Source organism: Pocillopora damicornis, chromosome 1, assembly GCF_964200805.1.
Source record: "Pocillopora damicornis chromosome 1, jaPocDami1.2, whole genome shotgun sequence".
Lineage (NCBI taxonomy): Eukaryota > Metazoa > Cnidaria > Anthozoa > Scleractinia > Pocilloporidae > Pocillopora > Pocillopora damicornis.
In genome coordinates this window covers 948944-967500 of record NC_142670.1, presented here as the reverse complement: position 1 = coordinate 967500, position 18557 = coordinate 948944, and the positions used below count along the sequence as shown (strand labels likewise).

At 39.1% G+C, this 18557-nt stretch overlaps 3 protein-coding genes across 5 annotated transcripts in view; 1 reads left to right on the top strand and 2 right to left on the bottom strand.

The window, feature by feature from the left end:
• Positions 1–2251, bottom strand: part of LOC113669460 (alpha-1B adrenergic receptor) — a 2395-nt gene extending 144 nt beyond the window's left edge. Inside the window, exon 1 of the mRNA XM_027185493.2 lies at positions 1–2251. This exon is cut by the window's left edge and continues 144 nt beyond it. Within this exon, the coding sequence (XP_027041294.2) occupies positions 1031–2098 (1068 nt within the window). The 5' untranslated portion in view covers positions 2099–2251 and the 3' untranslated portion in view covers positions 1–1030.
• Positions 2252–3412: 1161 nt separating this feature from the next.
• On the bottom strand, positions 3413–10575 carry LOC113669461 (uncharacterized). Of its 2 annotated transcripts, none has more exons than XM_089207354.1 (8): positions 10164–10575; positions 8974–9106; positions 8027–8099; positions 7685–7739; positions 7108–7186; positions 6495–6668; positions 5225–5302; positions 3413–4417 (listed from the first exon to the last, which is right to left on the bottom strand). In XM_089207354.1, the coding sequence occupies exons 1-8, from the start codon at positions 10290–10292 to the stop codon at positions 4338–4340; spliced, it is 801 nt and encodes a 266-aa protein (XP_089063480.1). In that variant the 5' UTR covers positions 10293–10575; the 3' UTR covers positions 3413–4337. The 2 variants fall into 2 exon arrangements, with proteins under 2 accessions (XP_089063480.1, XP_027041295.2); XM_027185494.2 differs by having other exon boundaries at positions 3413–4420; positions 10164–10568.
• Positions 10576–11930: 1355 nt separating this feature from the next.
• Positions 11931–18150, top strand: LOC113669443 (uncharacterized). 2 transcript variants are annotated; one of them, XM_027185473.2, is made up of 5 exons: positions 11931–12096; positions 13552–13861; positions 14059–15771; positions 16291–16620; positions 17594–18150. In XM_027185473.2, the coding sequence occupies exons 2-5, from the start codon at positions 13600–13602 to the stop codon at positions 17884–17886; spliced, it is 2598 nt and encodes an 865-aa protein (XP_027041274.2). In that variant the 5' UTR covers positions 11931–12096; positions 13552–13599; the 3' UTR covers positions 17887–18150. The 2 variants fall into 2 exon arrangements, with proteins under 2 accessions (XP_027041274.2, XP_089063268.1); XM_089207142.1 differs by having other exon boundaries at positions 11937–12096; positions 13528–13861.
• The last annotated feature ends 407 nt before the right edge of the window (positions 18151–18557 follow it).

Sequence of the window (18557 nt, the reverse complement as noted above, 5' to 3'; positions counted from 1 at the left end):
TTTACGATCGAAAGAGTTCTAAAATCAGATGGCTTGCGACCACAAGGATTATGGAAAATTTTTTTTATCCACCATAGCTTAGATACAATGTCTTTTCCCCATTTCACTCCCATTTCAGAATATCAATTATTTAACGCGAGGCATTGAAACTCAGAATAATAATAATTTGCCCATAAGTTAGTTTCCATTGAATAGTTTTCGCTCAAATAATTATGCAAATTGACTTTCGTGAAATGAAAACATACATGAAAATCATTTACTTTTTGAGTAATTCTTCAATGAATTTTTTCAGTAAATGCACTTTCTCAGCTTGAACTGATAAAATATATTCAGCTCCTTGCTGTTTTCCACTTGAATAGCGACCCTTTTTTCATGAATGTATATTGTCTGATGCTCAGCTGTCTTGTAATGACGTCATATGATTCTTCCCATGCTGTGACGAACTTAAAAGCCGTCTCCTCGTTTATAACTTTATTCAGCTTGCTTGAGTTTTTCCAGGAAAAATTTCCCTTAACACTACGTGGTCAGACTGACCACCCAGTACCAAATAAATAAACTGTAAAAAAACGGCATTTTGTCAGCACTGTAATAAGAGTTGACGATGAAACAGCTGTCAGATGTAAGAAGCTTAGAATGAATACATTTCGCATTGATTCAAATTCAAATTACTTGGCAATAATCTTTCTTAATCGAGACCGCAACCGATCTATATTTTACAAACTAAATTAATATGTACAGAATATCAATTTTACAATGAAATTATTTGCTGTTAGCTCTTTTAAATTCAAGGTACAAGAAACGATTTTTTGTGTACAAGATACAAGCCTGCTACTTCCTACTCTACCAGCTTAACGTTTTGTCATTGTAGATAAAATAGTTTTGTTTTCATCTTGACGTTGTCAACTTGAGACTTGCTAATAAACGAAAAAAATTCTGACCTTGCACCTGCTACTTGAGAAAATGCGAGATCTAAATCGAACCTTAAAAAAGAGAAAAACAGCTATTTTACGACTCGACAGAGAATTTTAAATTACAGAGCAGAACTAGTTGACAAAACCGTTCCAAATCGATCGCGCCGATCACTTGAAGAATTATAACTGTAATTTCTTTTCCTATTCCCTTTTGATTTTAAGGGGCATAATTTTTTGAAGGCCTTCCGAAATGGTGAATACCTCAATCCATAGACAATTGGGTTGCAAAACGAATTGGCAAACCCAACCCACATTGTCGTTACTAGCACATTACGAGGAACCTTCAGAGGTCCAGCAATTTTTCTGTATGTTCCAGCCGTGTAAAATGGCGTATAACAGAGCAGAAATATTCCAACAACCAAGGCGAAAGTCCCGGCTGATTTTATTTCTCGCTTCAAAGAGTGTGTTTCGACAGTTCTCGTTGAGTGTTGTGGCTCGCTTTCTTCACACATGTTTGCGGACGATTCGCGCAGGCTTCGTTCAACTCTGCTCAGCTGCCTTGCTTGTGTGAAGGCGGTTTTAAAGACAACAACGTTGGAGAAGAAAATTATTCCAAATGGAAAAATGATAAATAGTCCCACAAGGAAGAAAATATACACGGAATCTTCACTGGAGTCACGGTTGGAGTCACTTGTGCACCCATAAGTGTCTGCGCGGAACTCGAAGTCAGCTAGTGGTATGTTCAGAGTGACACTTACTGACACCCAAATTAGCAACAAAATTGTTACCACTCTTCTTCTTGTAACTATAAATTGATAACGAAGTGGTTTCTGGATGGCGATATAGCGATCAACGCTCAGCAAACACATATGAAGAATTGAAATAAACGACAACGTGAGACCAACAGAGGCGATCGCACGACAGCAAAACTCGCCAAAAATCCACTTTCCGATGGCGGTGGTTGTAGCGTTAAGAATCATTATTGTTACCATTGTCAAATCAGTCAGCGCCAAGCTAAGCAAGATGAAATTCGTGTTTGTTCTCAGATGGCGGAATTTCACCACCGAAATACAGATTAAACCGTTGCCTACAAATGTAGCAATTATAATGAAGGTAAACACGATCATCTGAATAACAACTTTTACAGTTCCGTCCTTTTCAGCAGCAGTTGTTTTCCCGTTTAACATCTTAGCAGGCTAAATAACCTCCTTCCAAAAGATTTCTAATCAGTTCGCCCTTTTTTTTCCTCCTAGTTTAAGCTTCAGTGCTCCGACCTGACAAGAAACCTATTTGCAACTGACGAATCACAGGTAACAAAGAAACAAAGGAAAAAATAAATGTAAAACAATTTTCATTTTGGTAATTTCCATGCATCAATTTAGCTCAATAAACACCTGCTAGCCAACGCTGGCTAAATAAATCATCGTTATGGAAACTGAAACACTCCGTTTATATTTTATATTTCCGTCTCTGAAATAGCTTACATTCAAGCTAAGTTCATAAAATTATTGCTTGAAAAGTAAAGAACAGCTCACAAAATAATGTGAATACCACGCAACCCCTTAACGTTTTCTTTCCGTTTAATCATTGTTATTGTAACACAAATATTTCTATGTCGTGCATAAAACCCTTCTGTTTTGTTTCTCCGGTTTTCCATTTGCTTTTTTTTAATCATTTGAGTGCCATCGCAAAGTGATTGTATTTAAGAACGAACACGGAAAGCAGTACGCAAAATGAAAAAGGTGTTATATTCCGGTTACCAATTTCTTTGTAGAGAATACGCCAGGAAGCCTTAGAGACAATGCATAGAATACTTTTAATTAAAACTAGACTGTAAGACTGTTATATCTTGCCATTCGAAAAATAAATTAGTAGCAAATTCAGTGGAGTGTTATTGTAGCTGAAAGCGCTTCCGCTGAAGCAAAGCGTAACCGTTACATGACGTAATATTCTGAAGTGTAAAGTCCTTCTTAAATAATAGACTGTTTATGGAGTTGTTCGTTTCCATTGGTAGCAGTATATAAAACATCACCTGCATTTTAAATTCAGTGTAAAAACACTTCTATTTAACGTCAAGAGCAGATTATGCGATAAAGTGAAAATGTGATTTAGTGTTTTGTTTGAATAAAATCGATCTGCGGGCGTTAAGACTGATATTAACCTGTTACAATACAAATAAGCTCATTACAGTTGAGCCATTTTAGGCAGCGACGTTTGAACGAAATGCAAATGATCCAATATTGTTGATGTACGCCTTGTTATAGCGCATGTCAATCAGCTGTCGTAAAACCAAAACAAAAGAAGTCACCACAACCAATCAGAGCAAAGAAGAAAAACCACATGCAGCCAATGAAGTAAAAGCAACGCAACTGCTCGAAGCGCGGGAAGACGCGGGTGACGAAGTCGCGATGATTGGTTTTAGCTTTCAATGTGATTGGTTGAAAAAGTGGCGCGAGTTTACCGGACCAATCACATTTTGAAGTAGAGAAAACCCAACGCAATTTCCTATTCACTAAATTTGTTTTCTGCCAAAGTTATATTATTTCAAAATTATGTTAATAATTTGGAACTAATCAATAATGTGTATTGATAATGGAATAGGACTGAGTAGAGTCCTATTCGGTCTGTAATCATACGAGTGATTTGTCAATCACGGGTATGATTACAAACCCAATTGGACGATACGAAGTCCAGTCGCCAATTAATCATAACCGTTACAATTTCCTATAAAAAATTACATTTAGGATAAACATCTCCAGAAGAGACGATGTCTATGGTAAAAAATTCCTCAATTTTGGAAATTACACAGTTTTTTTTTTTCTGGATAAGTGGTTGTTGCCATGGTTATTGTGATAAATTCTGAGCTTAGCGGATTTAGCTGAGTGGACTAAGTATGGTTAGCTGCTTCAACTGTCCAATGACAGGTGTCCCATAACAGCCAACTGTCTCTTTACACTGATCGATTACAACTCTACAGAATGATTAGTGGAAAATAAAGCAGCTAATTCACCAATCACATTTGAGGAAACCGTAATGGTTATGAAAACAGGTATTACCTCTTTGTAGCTTCTCAATGAAAAAAATTCACGTCACGTACCGAAAACGTCGTTTATTTTATCACATACAATGTGAAGGAAAATAGAATATATTTCTTACCAACAAAAGTGTAGTTGAGGTTTTTATAAATATTTTTGGAAATTTCGACAACATCGATGTCATTAATAAATAAACTCACACTATTTACGCTTTACTACTTCTGAGGAAACATACGAAAATATATTTAAGCTGACTTAATTCAATACTATCTCTGATTTTGTAATCAGTTCTCTTTTTCTTTTTTTAACAATAATTTTACGAAAACATTAGCTGCAGTATGTACCTGAAAGACATACTCTTAGAAACGAGCAGCGGTTTGAGAAAAAACAATTATTTCTTCTCGATTTTAAACTGGGATCTTTTTAGTTTCTTTGACGATTTCTTCTTCTTCTCCTTTTTCACCTCTTTTTCTACTGCATAAAGATAAAAAAACAATGGTATGAAAATATACGCCATAATTTCTGAGCCTAATTGTACTGAGAGAGCTTGTTTGGCCGGAGTTAAAAAAACTTGCCCAAACCGGTGAAGTGTACTCCTCGCGTAGACACGCGTGCAAGTTACGCTGCCTCGCGTGTTACCAGAGTCAAAACGAATGGGAATCGTTACCACCACTGTCTGCAGCATACAACGACTAAGACTCTGGCAAATTTTGCGAGTAGTCCTCGCGAGGTAGTGCATGTAAGTTGCATAGTCTTACATGCTTTTACAGTCAAAATTAATTTCACTAGTGGTCCTTCTAGACTGGGCATTTGGCGCCGAAAACTCTCGCGTGTTTCACAAGTAGTCCACGTGAATTCCAGTACCAGTTCAGCCTATGGCTAGTCCCGTGAGTTTTCAGAGCTTATCCGTTCTATTTATGGACAACACAGTCAACAGACCAGTTCTGAGGAATGGAAAGGATATCTGCACGCACAAAATATGCGAGTGAATATCGCACAAATTACATTAATTTTTTTCTCTTCCAATTTTTTCACGCGTGATTCTACAACCAGTGATAACCGAGCCTGTCCCAGTCGTTCCGTTAGTCAAACTGTGCACTGTAATAGCGGCAGAGCGAAAAAAAGCGAGAGGTTTGAGTCGGTTCGAAGGAAGGAGAGAGGCTTAGGACGAGTCGGTTAAGGAACCCAACGGACCCATATTTCTCTCCTCTTTTTTTCGACCCGACCCAAACCTCCATCTCGTTTTGCCTCCGCCGCTACTACATCTTCATTACTTACCTGGGCTTGGACTTGAATCCATAAAGAAGTCATCCTCTTCATGGTTGACTTTTAGCGGTAGTTCCTGATCTCCAGATTCTATCAAACATGACAAGCAGAAAAATTATTAAAAATGGTTTCCGAAAACGCTCTTCCCTTGAGAAAGAACTCATTATCTATTCTAAAAGAACACGCACAAACATTCACCATATTAGAATGTTTCATCACATTTGCCAAAACACTTAGTGGTCAACGCGCTGAACCGCAGATGCAGAGGTCTGGATTCGAAAACTGCCCAAGTCATTGTGTTGTGTCTTGGTAACAAGACACTAAACTCTCACCATGCCCCTCTCCACCCAGAGTTGTAGATAGTTTAGTGGGAGAGCGCTTGAGTCTAAAATATCCTTGCTTGGGAGGTTTTGTAGGTTTAAGGGTTTTCCAACGAAATATATACAAAGTGCTCACAGAAGTTAAGAAACCTGGGAATAATCAAGATAAAAGTGGAGACTTGCGCTTCTACTCTTGCCAGTCGTTTTAAATTTGCAATGTGGAGAGTAGTGGCTCTGCATGCGCAGTTTAATACTTAATGCATCTAATGGCAGTTGCGTTTTGAACTCAACACTGCCTACCCTGATGAGAGAGTGATTAAACCTTTAACTCCCAGATCAAATTTGTAATTCTCCTCACCGTCAACCATACAATTCTTATAATGTTAGTTTAGAGAATTTAGTATTGGATCAACCTGTTATCCTCAAATTGATATTTTTCTTTATTCTCACCACTTATCTGGTTGATATTGTATAGATATAGTAAGGAGAAATTCTCTCTTGGTCACGCATAGGAGTTAAAGGGTTAAGTATTATCAACTGAGTTGATTACGTAAATTGGCCACCATAAAGAGTTTAAAAGCTGACGTTTCGAGCATTAGCCCTTCATCAAAGCAATTGACAAAGGACTGATGCTCGAAACGTCCGCTTTTAAACTCTTTATGGTGGCCAATTTACCAAATCAACTCAGTTGATAACACTAAATTACCCTGTTATACTCTCCAACTGACACAGCACCACAGTTTCTGCAGAAACTAACCCCCTCTTCCCCAATGAGGTCTGGCACTGGTATAGAGGATGACCTCATGGAGCCATTGCCGAAATTCTACACAAAAATGAAAGTTCATTTCTTGATTCAACATTTTCCTTAGCATCACCTTCCTGACTGCTTAGGGTCCATAATTAAAGGAGCTCCACATCTCCCATGGCAACCATCATTATTAACACAACAAATTGTTTCTCACCATCTTCACTGCCTCTTTTCGTAGCAGCTCGTCCAAATTCTTCATCACTCAATACCACATTAGGTTTTTCCTTTTTTGCTCTTTGAGATGCTTTGCCCATTTTCCAAATTGTACTGGATGCATCCACCAACTCACCAGCTTCCACCTTCTTTGCAATAGTTTCCTGGATTTTTTCTGCAAATTGCATAGAAATAAAATCAACTTAGGTTGAATTTTATGTGGATAAATTTGAATCAGGGTAAAAAAAGCTATGATAGCACTTGTTTTACTTTACTCTGCTCAGTGGTTTGTACAAAAAAATTGTGCCCCTCTCTCAACTAAAGAGGTACAAAACTAAAACACTCTCTTATGTTTTTTCTGTGTTCCAAGCAATTTGCTTTTGTTAATTTGCATTCTCATTGGCACCTTGTGATATTTTCCATTAATCTGATTGGTTGTTGTGATAATTCTGGGCTGGTTTTGCCAAAGTCATTCTTATGAGCTAGGTTCATGTTTGTTCCAGAGGGAAATGTATTCTTTTGAATATATAAATTCCAGGATTTTTCTGCAGCTTTTTCCACACTGATATAGTAAACATTATCCCAATATGTAACTAAATCATAGATAACTGTACCTTGTTTTGCAACAATTTCTGCTTTAGTATGGGATGTCAGCGGAAATAATGAAATATACTTTGTGTTTTCTGGAAAATGCTACAAGAAGATAAAACAGTGTTAATTGAGCAAAAGATTATTTTCAAATTACAATAACACCACTTTGACATGAAGAAAAAATGACACTGAAATGTGGTTCATTAACATGATGGTAACATGATCTTGGACAGCCCCCAAGAAAAGACAATGTTACTTATATACCACACAGGTGTATAGTGTTTTTTTATCCACATTGATTGGCTGGTTGAGAAGTGATTGGCATGTATTGTTCACCTTCAAACAGCCAAATTTATTAATAATTTCTGACCATTCTTTGGTATATTGATGGAAATAAACTGATTTTTTTCGATTTCTGTGTGGTATACACAAACAATTATTCTAGGTACTCTTGGGAGTCATAGGTTACACCAGGTGCTTTACTCCTGAACTCAAATTTAACACTGCCAAAAACAAAACCAAAACCAATTCAAGAGGAAACTAGGACAAAATTAAAACATTTTTTAAGACAAATTTTATCAGACAACACCCTTTGCTTACTTGAACATAATTCCACTGCTGCTTGATCTCCTCAAGTTCTTTCAGTGCAGAATTTCTACAAAAATTTAGATCAAATAAAAACATTTATATTATGCAAAAAACCTATGTTAATGCATAGGACAGAGTTGTAATAAATTCTTCACCTCTTACTTTTGAAATACATAGGCATTTCTTTTTTACCATTGTGTCTTAATTCTGAAGTGAACAGTAGAGTAATGTGTTATTGTGTATAACAGGGTACTTTGGTATTATCAATAGAGTTGATAATATAAATTGGCCACTGTAAAGAGTTTCAAAGCTGACTCTTTGAGTGTTGTTCCTTTGCCATTTGCTCTGACTAACCTTGTTTCAATATCCTCTGCATCACTGAGCTCTTTCATACAAGATTTGAACCTTCTAAAGATTTTTTTTTTCTCTGAAAAGAGAAAGAAAAAACAAGAAAATTTAATTTTTTTAAATCTGAAAACAAAAATATTACTAATGGGATCTTTTACTCAATTTTGATACAAAGTGTAAACCATGGATAGAAAGTAATTAAGTGTCACCAACTGAATTGAAAACGTAAATTGGCTTTAAAATTCAACTCAGTTGTTAACACTAAATTACCTGCTATACTCTCCCACTGACACAACACCAGAGTTTCTTTAGACCCCCTTTATTCATGGATAGAAAGGGTGGCAACTTATATATGATGTTAAAATAAATAAAGACTTCTTCTTTAATTGGTTTCTGTTTGGAGGGAGATGCAGGGGCCTTAAAGTTAGTGTGCTGGACTCCAGGGTGAGCACTGACCAGGTCATTCTGTTGTGTCCCTGGAGCAAAACAATTTGCTTTCACATTTCCTCTCCTTACCCAGGAGTATATATGGGTACCAGCCGACTATCAGATAAGTCCGGTGAAATGCTGAGGGGAAACCTTGCAATGGACCAGCATCCCATCCAGGGGGGGAGTAGTTATACTTCTAGTCTCTTCATGCGGATCAATATCAGTATCTGGGCAACTGCCCACCTACCCCTCCCCTAACCCAACATTAACCCTAACTTGTTATCAACTGACTGTTGTTGAGTTAGGGGAGGGGTAAGTGGGCAGTTGCCCAGATACTGATATTGATCTCTTGATGCTACAGAAACTGCATAAGCTCCTCCTTGGCTCAAGCACACACTTTTTTTTTCTTTGGTTTGTGCAAAATAATACATTTTCTTTTCTCCTCATGATTTTTTCTCAAAATTTACTTCATTATCCAGCTAAACCTCAAATTTACATACAATAAAGGTGTCAGAATCACTAACCAAAGAATTTGACTTTTTTAGATCTTTTTTCCATCCTTCTCTGTTTGTCTTCCTTTGCTTTATCCTTGATTGTCTCTTTTAGGACATCAAGCATGCGTTCCTGAACAACTCTCACTGTTGCTGGAAGATCACTCTAAAAAAATGGGAAACACCAAGTTAAATTTTAAAAAATTTTTCATTCAAATAAGACTTTTCTTTCAATGTGAAGCAATACAATAGTCTACATTATAAAATAATTCAAATAGTACGTGCACTCTGATTGGCCATAAAACCATTTTACATGAGCGTATGTAAACACGGTTTTCGTTCCTCTTTCTTTAGTTATTTTATAAAAGAAATGTAAAATGGTTTCCGTGTTTACATAGCCTGATGTAAACACTTGGGAGGTTGGGAGAACACTCGATAAGCTGGAAACCACTCCGCTTCACGTCGTGGTTTCCTATGCTTATCTCGTGTTCTCCCAACCTCCAGTGAGTTTACATCAGGCTATGTAAAGACGGAAACCATTTTACATTTCTTCAATGGAATTGGTAGTTGTTGAGAATACATATTTTTGGTTTTTTTTTGAAGGATGGGAGAGATGAAAAGGCAGTAATCTCAAAAGCCAGGGAGTTGAAAAACTCCGCGCTTTGATAGAAAACGGTAAAACTGACAAATATAAATGTCCTATGTAATTGTAGGCAAAAGGTGTTTGCACGCCTTGTGTTGTAGCTGTGGATTTTGATGTCTTATTTCCCCTTACTGCATCACTTATGAATCAAACATTTCGGTCATGAGAATTAAGAAAATGATCATTAAACTTGTCAGTACTTGTCAAACCTCCTTGTCAAATGCATGGTGAACAGTATGGAGAATGATGAAGCATACAAGTTTACTGCTGTGACTGCAGCGACCGTGAGCTTTTTTTGCGCCTCAATTCATCTTACAATCTCGTGATATAAGGCACTAACTTAATGCACGAGAAGAAACAAGATCACTGGAACAGTACAGAAGACAGAACGTAACTGCAACGAGCTTTTAGTTTCTCACTTTTTTTTCCAGGGCCCTCTGTGGAAAATTAAGGCTTAGCGGTTTCTCTTAATGCTGAACTCTGCTGAACAAAACTACCTCAAACAGCTGACGAACAAATTAATGAACACGCTGCAAATAACAGCTAGAATGTATTTGTTCAAATATTCGAGTTGTCTCACCTTTTTAAGCAGTCTCTGTACGTCTCTGACCTTATTTTTAAGGGATTTATTATGTTTGATCTTTTTACCATCGCCTTGCGAGGCCTTTGTGAGACGATTTGATCCCTGATTTCTGTATCGTGGACCCATGATGGCCAGCACTGCTATGTTGAAGGAAAAATGGGCATTTATAAGGTGGCGACGTGAAGCACAACCGAGGAGTACTAAAAACCAGTTTCCGAGTCGGGCGGTCCTCGGAAATTGTCGACAAAATCTAACAGTTGAACGACGTTGATAACCTACATGTATATATTTTTAATTCAGCTAACATGTTAAGACTACAGGATAAAGAGTAAATCAAGGAACTGTTTTCTACATGCAGGTAAGCACAACAGAGTGCTTTTAAGGAGGCGCACGCTAAGGCACGGTGCCCGCGATATCTAAGTCAGCGTTTACTCGCTAAGGGAATTAACTTTGAAAAAAAAAAGGAATGAGAAATGGAGGCATAGAGGGGAGGGAAGAGAGACTGATTGGTGTCTCTTTTTAAACCATAATTCGCTATTCTTTACAGGCACTAAGCAAAGAAACAAAAGAAAAACTATGAAAGAAAAGTTTTCTTTTCTTTGTCTTATTTTTCAATGTTTTATCTTATTCCCAAGACACAATGAACTTCCCTTACTGCTCTCTGTCACAAAATGCAAATTTTCCACTTAGAGTCGACCAAGTCATGAATGGTTTTCGTTTTGTATCAGAGTGAAGTAAAGCGACACCAAAGTAGACCCGGACTACAGTACGGCACTCAATAAACATTCCTCCGTAACTGATGCTGTATGCACGAGGAAGTAGGTCGATAAGTGAGCAGGGGATATCGTCTTTCAGTTAGACGCTCAGAAGATCTCCGCCAAAACAACTTTCTCGTTATAGAGGCACTTTGATCTCGTATAATTAAGTTACTTAACCAGCTTTTCATCGGAAACGTGCTTTCATATGCATCAGGTGATGCACGGAACAATAAAAATTCGTTTCGAGACAGCTTCGACGGATCTATTGTCCGAAGCGCTTCTGCAACGTCTCGTTTGAAAACCACGGCCATTAGCCGTGTATGAAAATTAAAATAAGGACATTTAATGATCTCCCAAGTGAACTCTTCACATGTCCTATTAGGTATGGAGAATGAACACCACGATGCCTTCAACATTTCAAAAGGAGGCTATTGCACAAAATCCTGCCAAGCTCATCCAGGTCACAAAAGACCAGAGCGTATCGATATACATTGGGAGGAAAGAAGATTGGCAGCAAAGGCTAAATCGAAAGATTTTCAAAAGTTTCTTGATACGTGGAAATTTAGGTTCGACCGAAACGATAAAATATCACTGATGTTTTTTTTCTACACAAATTCTTTCTGTTGTATTCTAATATTAAAAACTGTGAATTTTTCAAAAGATGCGCATGTTTCGTTATAATGGAAAATGGACGTTAAATTGTCTATCCCGCGATAAAGTGATGTGGTTCGCCGCTGTTAAGGCGTTTTACTCGCTTGAGTTCGTCCTCCTTTTAAAAATACATTTTTGCTTGTCTTTAAACAGAAAACTTCCCCTGAGCGGAAGAATATTCTCGGTGTTGAAACAAAAATATTCGATAACACACTTTCTTAGCCGCAGAGAAAATAAAACCCACATTCGCTGTCGCCCAATAGTGGTGCTTATAATATCTGATTCAGCGGTTACTTACCAGAGCGATAAAGAAGACGACCCCTCCCCTCCCCTCTCATTCTCGAAGTGCACACTTACTTCCGTTTCCTTTCTGGGAATCGAAAGCCCGAAGAACTCCTGAAATTAATTCTTTTGCAAAGTTAAGTCGAGAAAACGGATTTTACTTGCTGTGATTGTTTTAGTGGATGCTTCGGTGCCGTATGTTCTGGAACCCCTTAATAACAAAGCCAGAAGTCTCAAAGGTAACCTACTACTTCGCACTTTGCCACCTTTCGACAAAGGCCTGTTTACATATATAATGTTTGTTAGTACGGCACTATGCGGAAATATTGCTGAAGATAAGTACTGTTAGACACACTTTTGATCGAAAATTCTAATGTACTCACCATTTTGACAAGGCCACACAGGCAATTTTAAATGCAAGTGAAATAATAATAACTATATGCACTGCTTTTTTTGTTTTTTTTTAAATACCGTTACCATGGTCCATAAGTGTAGAACAAAGCAGGCACCACCTTATCTTTTTTATCTATTTCATGACAGATTTAGTGTCGGGACGCAACACTAGAAATATGTCTCAGTTAAACCTACCTAAATGCAGATTATCAACTGGCCAACACTCTTTCGCATTTCGCGAATATAACCTCCTTCCAGGAAACATTTGAAGCACAAACGATATTTTAAGTTTAGAAAGGAAAGTGGCCCATTTTATCAGAAACTCTTCTTAAATGGATCTTTTAACCTTTATACGAAATTATGTTAATTATTATTATTATTACTATAATTTTTTTGTGTCTTTTTTCTTTGCAACACATCTAAACATTCTTTTACCCATTGTAATTTATTATATAAATATTATTGTATCACGACAGAATAGCCTCGTATAGGGGGGGCCGTAATAATAAAGTGTATTGTAATATGTATTGATCCTGATGTCACGCAAGCAGAAACTCGTTTAGTAAATTGTTGAGTGACATTCACAAGAATTGCTTTGAAGGAGACTATCAATTTAAAGAAGAATATTCAATTCAGATCGCCTTTATCAGACACTCAGTTGTACTTCCATCTAAGAAAGATGGGCTTCTCTTGGTTAGGAGTGTCTGTATGATTACAAACTCGTTTATTTCGTTAATTGCAATTACATCTCTCAGTTAGTACGTGTGCTATTCTCGGTCAATTTGACAGTACGTATCTCACGGTACGCCCGCTGAATTAAAAACTTTGTTCGAATTGAAATACTCCTCCTCTACTTAAACCCAGAGAGATAGAAAATATCTTACTAACCTCGTTTTCCAGGCCTGTTCTTAAATTATAAGTTACGGAACCTCGCTTTTTCCGCTCGATCGGATTTAATTAAGAGGTACTGATTTACCTCCATGCATTTGCTAAAGGATAGATCCTTGCCATGAAGATTTAAATACAAAAACGTGAGCTCTTGAGAGATTCAGAAGTATTGAATTTATACCCACTAAGAACAGGTTTCCCTGATAGAAAATGCATGCACCAAATACGAAAACTCTGGGAATACACAGACATCACGATTATGGCTATCGTTCACTGCCATAGATGTCTCCTAGGACATTGTGTGTCCTGAACGTTTCCAAAAACCATGAGTTCTTTTTGATAGAGCACTAATTTAAGTTTGCTGTTTTAAAATATATTTTCAAACTTAGATATCGCTCGAATTTGCAACCCAGGGATAGCAATCCACCCACTTGCGTACTGGAAGATTGGGGGATAAAGCAATGGAATTGGAAGATAAGGTTAAAAAGCTAAAGGATGAGTTCCAAGGTTTGCCAAAGCCTCTCTTTCGAGCAATTCTTTGCAACAATAAAGTTAATGGGGACCTAACAGCAGCCGTTCGGTGCTTACAACAATTCGAACCAAAGAAAAATACCAGGATGCGCAATCTACCGGCGACAGCCGCTGACAAGGAGTTGAAAAAGGGGTTAAGTTGTACCCCCCTGGATGGACTCAGCCAGAAGGAAAACAACTGGACAGGAGAAGGTAAAATAAAGCAGCAGAAACTGCCCTGACTTTAAACTTTAAATGCTGTATTATTCGACGACATGCCAAGATAATGCGCAAAAGAGGAGTAAAGTGTTAAGTAGTCAGCGTTTACTAACTGAACTGAGGATGCAGAAGATCCATAATTACAACATTTCGTTCCACGGACAGTGAGTTTTTTTTATTATACTTCACAGGGAAAAGGAAGAGGTCAAAACCACAACCATCAACTCTCTCAGAACGATCAATGAAAACACCGCCACCGTCACAGTCCAGCAAGCCAGCACCACCACCAAAGCCACAATCCGCTCGATTACATTCACAATCCAGCATACCAAGACCATCTGTTGCAACGAAACTAAGATCAACTCAGTCACCGCCACAGACCAGTAAACCACCACCGCCTCTTGTTGCTCCGAAACCACGATCAACTCAGCCACCGTCACAGACCAGGACCGGTAAACCACCACCAGCTGTTGCTCGGAAACCAAGATCAACTCAGTCACCGTCACAGACCAGGACCGGTACACCACAACCGCCAGCTGTTGCTCAGAAACCAAGATCAACTCAGTCACCGTCACAGACCAGTACCGGTAAACCACCCCCGCCACCTGTAGCTCCGAAACCACGATCAACTCAGCCACCGTCACAGACCAGGACCGGTACACCACAACCGCCAGCTGTTGCTCAGAAACCAAGATCAACTCAGTCACCGCCACAGACCAGTAAACCACCACCGCCTCCTGTTGCTCCGAAACCACGATCAACTCAGCCACCGTCACAGACCAGGACCGGTAAACCACCCCCGCCACCTGTAGCTCCGAAACCACGATCAACTCAGCCACCGTCACAGACCAGGACCGGTACACCACAACCGCCAGCTATTGCTCGGAAACCAAGATCAACTCAGCCACCGTCACAGACCAGGACCAGTAAACCACCCCCGCCACCTGTAGCTCCGAAACCACGATCAACTCAGCCACTGTCACAGACCAGGACCGGTACACCACAACCGCCAGCTGTTGCTCAGAAACCAAGATCAACTCAGTCACCGTCACAGACCAGTACTGGTAAACCACCCCCGCCACCTGTAGCTCCGAAACCACGATCAACTCAGCCACCGTCACAGACCAGGACCGGTACACCACAACCGCCAGCTGTTGCTCGGAAACCAAGATCAACTCAGTCACCGTCACAGACCAGGACCGGCAAACCACCCCCGCCATCTGTAGCTCCGAAACCACGATCAACTCAGCCACCGTCACAGACCAGGACCGGTACACCACAACCGCCAGCTGTTGCTCAGAAACCAAGATCAACTCAGTCACCGTCACAGACCAGGACCGGTAAACCACCTCCGCCACCTGTGGCTCCGAAACCACGATCAACTCAGCCACCGTCACAGACCAGGACCGGTACACCACAACCGCCAGCTGTTGCTCGGAAACCAAGATCAACTCAGTCACCGTCACAGACCAGGACCGGTAAACCACCTCCGCCACCTGTGGCTCCGAAACCACGATCAACTCAGCCACCGTCACAGACCAGGACTGGTACACCACAACCGCCAGCTGTTGCTCTGAAACTACGACCAACTCCATCATTTTCAAAGTCCAGCAAGCCAGCACTACCACAAAAAACAGAATCAACTCAAACAGCCTCACAGTCTAGCAAACTAATACCACCACCTGTGGCACTGAAACCACAATCAATTCGATCACTTTCACAGTCCAGCAGGAAAGCATCACCACCCAAACTACAGTCAGCTCCACCACCTTCACAATCCAGCAAACAAGAGCATCCACTAGAGTCAACTCATTTACTCTCACCGTCCAGCAGGCAGGCATCACCACCAAATCCAAAGTCATCAGGATTTGCAAAGCAAGGAATCGATTTCAAGCCGGAAGCAGGTAACACTAACTTTCGATTAAAAATGTAAAAGCCAAGAAAGTCAATTTGCGGAGTCTGTAATCTACCGCATTGTTTACAGTTGTAGGCCGTTGCATTTCGGTGCAGCCACGTCTTGGCTAGGTGTACTTCACCCAACTTATAGTTAACCCACAGGTAGTGTAAATTTTATTTTAATCCAACTGCAAATCTTTATCACTCTGGGAAGGGTCTTTGTTTGTCCTTTAAATTGACGATTATAGTGCCTAAGACCTCAAAAAAAAAAAGTTATTCATGAAATCTAGACCTGTTTGTGTAAATCAGCCCTCCATTAATGTAACATACTAGGTTTGTGTCCATAATAACGTTCTTGCGTGGTAACTAAGCAACAATCACGTGATGAGATGAGAGGCGAGGTCAAACTAATAGCTTCTTTTTCTCAAGATAGGCTCTCCGTTGAAGTAAGAGCCAGTTTCCAACATTTAAGAAATCTCACATAATAGCGGAGATTCACTTTTTAACTAAAGCATTTTATCTCAAAGGAAACATTTTACCAGAAAACTGGACACCAATGTCACACGATAACGAAGGAAACAGCATCAGTTTTCACTTGGTAAAACTTGATAGCTCTTCACCTGAGTACCAGAAAGTCATGGATAGAATTTTAGAGACTCTCCATTCAGTTGATATCGTGAGTATAGAACGGGTACAAAATTATTATCTGTATCAAGCTTATCAGTTGCTGAAGCAAAAGATGGAATCTGACAGGGGAGAAAGCAACGAGCGACAATTATTCCACGGCACCACTCCTGACAACACAAAGAAAATAAATTACTCAGGATTCGACTGGAGATTCTCTGGATTTGCACACGGTAAGCATTCTTTCCTAACTAGGAACTGGTTGGCTCAAATGACCACCACGAACCGCATAATATCAAGCCAAGCTTTAATAATTATTCGATTTCAATGGCGAGTCGTTACAACAGTCTCACTTTACAGGTTAGCAGATTCTCCAGATAAGGATAACAACAAAATAACTTCGTTCTCACTTCGATTCTGCTGAGTAGAATCATTGGTGTATAAACTATACACTGATATGCTTTTTTAGCCCGATTAACGCCTGCATTTTGAGAATTCTTTCATACAAATTGGTGAACTTTTAATATACAAATAAAGGTCGAAGAGAAGGGTCTCCTTTGATCACGTTGGTATGAAAAATATTTCAATTGAAGTGTCCATATTTTGTCTGTGAACGAACTGAATACACTTTGTAACTTGTCGCGAGATATGATTCCGTGAGCTACATTATTGCAGGCGCAGCGCGCTGGACAAAATCTGTGAAATTTACACATTTGATCGCTTTCCACGTGGGTGGTCTGGCCAAAAATCATTTTTGGCTTGTGGCCACACAAGAAAATAGAATTGGAGAACAACTGAACTATTTTTGACACGTGTGTCCTAAACCCTTTTCATGGGCATAAGATAAAAGAAAAGTTTTTTTCGACAGGAAGTCGGCACTTTAAACTCAAAAGCATAACAAGTGTTTTCCGTTTTAAACGGCAAATTGTCCATTATTGTGCTGGAACCAGTAAATAATCTGACCGGCTGTAAGCACCTAAAATCATACAATATCGGTCCACTGTAAAAGTACAGAACCAAAGATAACATATTTTGTACGAGGTCTTTTCTCGCATATCATGTGATTTTGTCACACACTCGACCTAACTTGACACATTACATAACGCCACACAAGCAGTTTTACAAAAGGTTCCGTGTCCTTCAATACCAATTCAAAATCGCACTAGAAATGACATAAATTATTACTCCCATTTTCTTCTTTTGCAGGAGCTATGTATGGTGCTGGAGTCAACTTTGCCAGGGACGCCTCCTATTCAATACACTACGCAACTCGACCCAGTACTAGTCCTCATCGCGTTATGTATCTTGCCAGAGTATTGGTGGGTCGATATTGCTTAGGAAAAAAGGGAATTATAAAACCTCCCCCTGTAAATCCTGAGTTTCCGGAGATTCTGTTTGATTCCACGGTCGACAATCTGGCTAACCCTTTAATCACTGTCGTGTATCAAGACAGTCAGTGTTACCCAGAATATCTAATCACTTTTCGAAAAACAGGATGAAAATAAGACAAAATTCAACGAGGTCTTGCTGAAGAGAATTCATTAATTTTCAAAGTAGAGAAATCTTACCGGTAGACTCTTTATATTTCTTATAGCGTACGAAATGTGAAAACGTTACCTAGAACAGTTTAATTTGAAAGTTAGGACATAAATAATGTATGTCATGATATACTAAAAAGCCGTTAATTGAAAGACTCTTTAGTTTTAGTAAACGTTTAAAGTTGTCTTTCAGCAGCAAACTGATTAAATGAACGATTCCGTGAAGGTCTTCCGCTACTGTATTTCCCTTTTATTCTGAGCTTTCGCCGATTTATCGCACCGTCAGGAAGTATAAAGAAAATATTCCACCATGCGTGATATAAAAACGATGTCGGAGTACTGAGTAGTTATAAAATTTAGCTAGGACAATGAGTTGTCCAAATGTGGCGATGGAAAACAAAAAATAACGAGGCCCTATTAGGCGTTATCGGGATACGGAATATTTGGGTTAAAAAATTATAGGGATGAAGAATACTTGAGGAAATAATTAACAAGATACAGGATCTTTCGAACTGGCGTGTGATACAAATCACAGGAATTAATAGGAAACGAGATATTCAGACCCCTCCCCCCTCCCCCCTCCCCCCACCCCAGTGGGGCCGTAATAATAAAGAAAAAAAAAAGCAATGAGT